The sequence below is a fragment of the Rhopalosiphum padi genome, chromosome 3 (assembly GCF_020882245.1).
Source record: "Rhopalosiphum padi isolate XX-2018 chromosome 3, ASM2088224v1, whole genome shotgun sequence".
Taxonomy (NCBI): domain Eukaryota; kingdom Metazoa; phylum Arthropoda; class Insecta; order Hemiptera; family Aphididae; genus Rhopalosiphum; species Rhopalosiphum padi.
The window spans coordinates 75,185,167-75,192,123 of record NC_083599.1 but is presented as its reverse complement, the minus strand read 5'-3'; the positions used below and the strand labels follow the sequence as shown (position 1 = coordinate 75,192,123).

The following is a 6,957-nucleotide window of genomic DNA, read 5'->3' as shown; positions in this document are numbered from 1 at the left end:
ATATGAAGAAAATATTAAATATCACGTCCTATAGTGATAACAATGATAGTTATTTTAATTTAAAATTATTTGACATGACAGAAAATACACATAAATATTATTTCTTTATCTGTTGTCCCGTTCCAGAAGATTCTAATATATATATTTATGTAAATATTTGTAAACTTTTTTTGTAATTATAACTTTACTAATGTATTGTGTATATTGTATTTTGTATAATATATTAACCTTTGTTTGTTTACCTTTAACATTATTAATATGCATTATGTATAGATTATATGATATTTTGTTAAAAATTTGATAATTTTATAAATTAAAACCTCACATATTCTTTTATACTAATGAGCAGGTGGACAAAATGAGTACTATAATAATTTTAAAACTTTTACTTTTTATCTGATCAGATTGAAACCTATTCTATTAACATCAGTGAGTAACTTTCAGTAAGCTTAACTGTACACAGTGTCGATTTTCTTAAAATTTAAGTTATTATAAATCTAAAAAATCACATATGATTTGCTTCTAAATTACCAATGTACAAACAAATAAAAACATTAAATAATAACTAAAACCAATAAATAGTTACATATTCAAATGACCATTTTTAATGCTTTTGCTACTTATTCATTATTTCATGCCTCTAAAATTTCTTTACTCAAATTGTCATGTATGTCACAAATTTTAGCAATGTTAAGTCGTACAATTTTCTTGTTAACACTCCATAAAATTCTTACAATTCTTTTAGATGAGATCATACAGTATACCATTTTACACTATTTTCAAAACTGAAATAATAATAATAATAAATAACAGGTAATGATTATGATGGAAAGGTAATATTTCACTATATTAACATATGTTACATATTTATATATATATATATATATGTAGGAATAATGGTATGAAACACTATTACAGTGTTTGTATTTTATTATTATAATATACATATCTATCGTAGACGCGATCATCTTTTTACATACCTATTTTAGTCTGTATTATCACTAGATAATTTTGCACACAACAAGTTATATAATTTGATTTAATTAATAAAATCGAAAATATTAAGTAGTTATGTTCTTCATAGGTATCATAATATAATATTTTATAATGCATATACCCAACTGTTAAATTTATAAAAAATAAAATTAAGAAATGCATATTATAAAATAATATTAATAATTCAAACTAAAGAAAAAAACAGAATGAAATAATATATGATATAATTTAAAATATATTTTATGCATTGATTAATTTAAAATATATATAGTTTTTCTACACTTTATTTTGTTTCAGCTATCTTAACTATGTGTATTAAATCCCTCAATGACTTGTCATCTTTTTCTTTTTAAATATAAAAATAATTATAATTCATTAATTTCATTTTATTTTAAAAATAATGTATTATATAAAATAATATATTTATACATTGATTTTTTTTTTTTTTTGATAAATTTAAGGAAAATCTTGAACAGTTGAAGATTTTTTTTAGTTATTAAATTATAAGTTTTAATTCTATCAATATATAATGTTACATATTTTAAGATTTAATGCATATCAATGCATATTATATTAATAATGAACCATTGATTTAAATAATTTATCAATAAAGATTATATTTTAATTTATAGACATTTGTGGTCATATTATTGATTAATACGTTTTTTTTATTTGTCTAGATATACCCACAGAAGATCTTTTAGAATCAAAAAAATGGATAAATAACAAATCAATATTGTGAGCATAAATTATATTTGTTTTCTTTCGACTATTATTAGTCCATTGTAAATTAGAATTTATTTTATATTATAGAAAATTATTATAAATATTATAAAACTTAATAATAACACAATGATTTTATGTTACAGTGACAAGATTAAATTTATCATTGTGGATTTTGAATTTACAATGATACATCGAATAGATCTACTTCTAGTATCGGGGTCTATGGCAGACAACGAAGAGAATTGTATTCCAATAAAATTAGCAGGAAGATCACTAGTTTTAACAAAGAATAAAATTGAAATATTAAAAAATCATGAAGTTGCTCCACTAAAAACACATTTAAAAAAAATTTTTAAAAATAAAACAAATGTTTTAAATCCAATATTGGAGCAACTTCAATTAAGTTTAGAAATTAAGAAGGGGTCTAATTTATCACCTACATTTATAAATAATTATTTGCAATCTGATAATAGAGAACCTATTATTGTATTATGGAACGGCACAACGGATAAAGAAATAATAAATCGGTTAAAATTAAATATGAAGAAAATATTAAATATCACGTCCTATAGTGATAACAATGATAGTTATTTTAATTTAAAATTATTTGACATGACAGAAAATACACATAAATATTATTTCTTTATCTGTTGTCCCGTTCCAGAAGATTCTAATATATATATTTATGTAAATATTTGTAAACTTTTTTTGTAATTATAACTTTACTAATGTATTGTGTATATTGTATTTTGTATAATATATTAACCTTTGTTTGTTTACCTTTAACATTATTAATATGCATTATGTATAGATTATATGATATTTTGTTAAAAATTTGATAATTTTATAAATTAAAACCTCACATATTCTTTTATACTAATGAGCAGGTGGACAAAATGAGTACTATAATAATTTTAAAACTTTTACTTTTTATCTGATCAGATTGAAACCTATTCTATTAACATCAGTGAGTAACTTTCAGTAAGCTTAACTGTACACAGTGTCGATTTTCTTAAAATTTAAGTTATTATAAATCTAAAAAATCACATATGATTTGCTTCTAAATTACCAATGTACAAACAAATAAAAACATTAAATAATAACTAAAACCAATAAATAGTTACATATTCAAATGACCATTTTTAATGCTTTTGCTACTTATTCATTATTTCATGCCTCTAAAATTTCTTTACTCAAATTGTCATGTATGTCACAAATTTTAGCAATGTTAAGTCGTACAATTTTCTTGTTAACACTCCATAAAATTCTTACAATTCTTTTAGATGAGATCATACAGTATACCATTTTACACTATTTTCAAAACTGAAATAATAATAATAATAAATAACAGGTAATGATTATGATGGAAAGGTAATATTTCACTATATTAACATATGTTACATATTTATATATATATATATATATATGTAGGAATAATGGTATGAAACACTATTACAGTGTTTGTATTTTATTATTATAATATACATATCTATCGTAGACGCGATCATCTTTTTACATACCTATTTTAGTCTGTATTATCACTAGATAATTTTGCACACAACAAGTTATATAATTTGATTTAATTAATAAAATCGAAAATATTAAGTAGTTATGTTCTTCATAGGTATCATAATATAATATTTTATAATGCATATACCCAACTGTTAAATTTATAAAAAATAAAATTAAGAAATGCATATTATAAAATAATATTAATAATTCAAACTAAAGAAAAAAACAGAATGAAATAATATATGATATAATTTAAAATATATTTTATGCATTGATTAATTTAAAATATATATTACTATGAATGTACGCAATTGGTGAATGCTGACCGGATAAATAATGTTTTTTTAATAATAGTATTTGCATTATTAACACTTATCTACTAACAAATCCTTGTTATTCATATAAAGTATAAACACTTGCATATGTATTATTTTCAAATCAGAAAAAGCATACAACAGAAACAATTTTAAATTCATCAACAAAGGACAAGTTGCAAGGGACAGAGTAAAAAAATAGTTGGTCAACAACAAATATCCTGAGTTCAAACCAAATTTTACTCTAAACCCAGAATAAAGATAAGACTGCTCCACAATAAAATAATAACACAAAATATTGTAAGTAGGTAATTTAAGCATTGTAAATGTTTTTGACACACATTTAAAGTAAATTTCAGACAAAGTATAAATTACATACTTAGGTATGATGTTTTTAATTTGGAATTAAGGAGGTACACATATTTAAAAAGTCACAATAAATAAATATTACAATTAAATTATTCGGTGGATGATTTTTTTCACATTAATCTAATAATATATAATTTTGTTTACAGTCAAAGTTTATATGGTTCAAAATTCTATATAATATTATTATATTAATGAATTACAATTTACAAATATTATACCACAAAAAATTATTATTATACTACTATTATATTATTTTATGTACTACAAACGTATTACGTAGTTAATAGTTTTAACAATTTTCAATTTATTATATCGATTAGGAAGAAGTTATACGACTACGCGAGCATACACCAATAAAATTATTTTAGTCTTTTTCTTTTTTTTTTTGCTAGAAAACTGTAATATTCGCCGGTCTATTGTCATAATATAATATTGTTATCATTGACTCCTCGTATAAATATTTTAATAATTTGTAATATTACGATATTGGGTACACTAAAACTACACTACCTACTACGGTATTACTATTACACTTTATACTAACGTCTAAAATGTTTTGTGCTCCATTTTCTTTAAATCTCACAAGTCACTTACGAATATATAATTTAATTTATAATATTCTTGTAGTAGTACATATTATATTAAAATAATTATTATAAATCATTATAACAGGAACAAGTAACTCAAAATGATAGTGTAGCAAAACAAATAATTTCTGTTGTGGTTCTTTAAATGCGGTTCTTAATATCATAAACTTTTCACTTCCGTCGCACGTAATGTTAAGGGAACTTAAATTGATAAGAATTGAGCAATGCAACGGTGTCAATATTCTGTCAACCAAATGTTTGCAGCAAGACCAGGATGTTAAGTTGACTAAGGAAAATATCAAAATTATTTTACGATTGAGGGATGCGAGGTGAAGAAGATATACAGAAGAAAATTATGCACGTCCGACCCGCTTCGTTTCTCCAGGTCTGTAAGATTTCAATGTTTCTTGGGAAAGAAATGCCGTTACCCAAAGACACAAACATAAACGATGTTGAAGATTATTTGGACCACATCGAGATAAAGAAATTGAAAGAACATATTCCAGTCGCAGATACTTGCTTAATAGCAGATTTGAAGATTAAAGCACTCAATCAATTGGCAAGAGGCTGGTTATCTTCTTCGTCCGAAACCGAGGTAATACGATTATATTTTTACATAATATTGTATACTAAAGCAAACATTTTTTTATAGTCTGAAGTCAACCGACCAAGGACAAGGGCATTCGTAGCGCGTGAAAGAGCAAGACGTAGATTAAGTTATCAGAAATAATTAAGTATGTAATATTTTATTTGTAATAGAATCAGAAAAAAATGCATTTATTCCACAGAAAATGTAAAGAATGTATTAGATTTAATGTATTGATACTTAATAGCATGAATATTATTTATAATGAACCAATTTAAGAGCCTGACCAAAAGAGCCGACAGCTCTTCAGTGTTTCTCCAGCCTTATAGTTCTTCGCACCACAACCGTTCTCGCGCTCCGTGTTTAAAACGTTTTTATTCAGTGTTCTTCATTTCTCGTATACTTTTAATCATGGTCGGTTCAATCGCTAACATGAAAAAACACTACAATCAGAAAAGTTTTACATATGTACCACCAACACCGCATGCAGGGCTCATCGACTGTGATAATTTCATACTCGACTTCGCTGATCGTAAGTTTTTAAATGTTGGATTTGATTCGGAAGACAAGTTCAATATTGTTATTCATATAATAACACTGTCACGCTATGTAAGCATATACGAGGGTTTTTTAAGACGAACATTCTCTCTGATGGGGAATATACTTATATACTGTCATTCATATTAGATGTTCCACAAAAAAAGTAGAAAACAGATTTTTTTGGAGGATGAATTTACTGTTGTATCGAACATGGTGTATCGAGGAGAAAATGTGCTAGTCGTAGAGTCGAAGAAAAAGGAAGGATGTTGTGTATTGCTCGATCGAAAAAACTTGTTGAAATTACAATATATAGAGGAGAGTATTTTCGAAACGTTCGCACGAAAGTCAACCATCATACTTCCAGTTGTATTAAGGCAATTTGAAATTATTGGAAATTATATAGACCGGGAATTTACCAATGTGCAATCGCCACTGAAAACAGTTGAAGAAATGATAATTTTTATTAAAAACCTTCAGACCGATCAAATCATCACGAATATCGATTTAAATTTTGTTAGTCAGCTGAAAATGTGTGCAGCACGAAAATTAGCTGAACAATGGTCTCAACGATGGAGCGGAGGAATGTCACCAGAGGTAATTAAATCTTAATACTAGCTCTATTAAAATATAGTTATTTAATTTTTATTATTTTTAGTTAATCGTTGACCCCATTTCGCCATTGTCGCCGATGACATCGTCATCGTATTCACCGTCCATGTCCAATCACATAATTATTGCTCCGAAAAAATATTCATCACCTAATATACCTATCGCCTATAGCTATAATAATGGTGTATTACCGAAACAGTCGTTCGAAAGACAACCGTCATACGACCAGTTGTCTTAAAACAGTTTGAGATTATTTGTAAATATTTGGACCAAGAATTTACCAATGTGATTTCACCACCAAAAACAAATGGAGAAATGATTATTTTTATCAAAAATTTAAGTGACGTTAAAATTATTGAATCCGCTCCCAAAGAAGATATGAATTTCATCAGTCAGCTCAAAATAAATTCAACTACTCAATTAGCAGATCATTGGGCGCGACGTTGAAGCGGGGGGATGTCACCAGAGATAATTAAATCTTAATACTAGCTCTATAAAATAGGTATTTAATTTTTATTATTTTTTATTATTTTTAGTTAACCGTTGACCCCATTTCGCCATTGTCGCCGATGACATCATCACCATCATATTCACTGTCCATGTCTAATCATATAATTATGGCTCCGATAAAAAAATATTCATCACCGTCCCCTCAATATGCTGATGACACCGATGCGCAGCCGCCGCCGACCAAACCATGGGATATAACGCCGCAACA

The 6,957-nt window shown here is 25.8% G+C and overlaps 1 protein-coding gene across 1 annotated transcript; it reads left to right on the top strand.

Moving 5' to 3' along the window:
- Nucleotides 1–3,076: 3,076 nt before the first annotated feature.
- Nucleotides 3,077–5,234, top strand: LOC132925693 (uncharacterized). The gene is given in 4 exon segments (XM_060990063.1): nucleotides 3,077–3,093; nucleotides 4,618–4,834; nucleotides 4,836–5,099; nucleotides 5,157–5,234. Coding segments are annotated over 4 exon segments (576 nt in total).
- The last annotated feature ends 1,723 nt before the right edge of the window (nucleotides 5,235–6,957 follow it).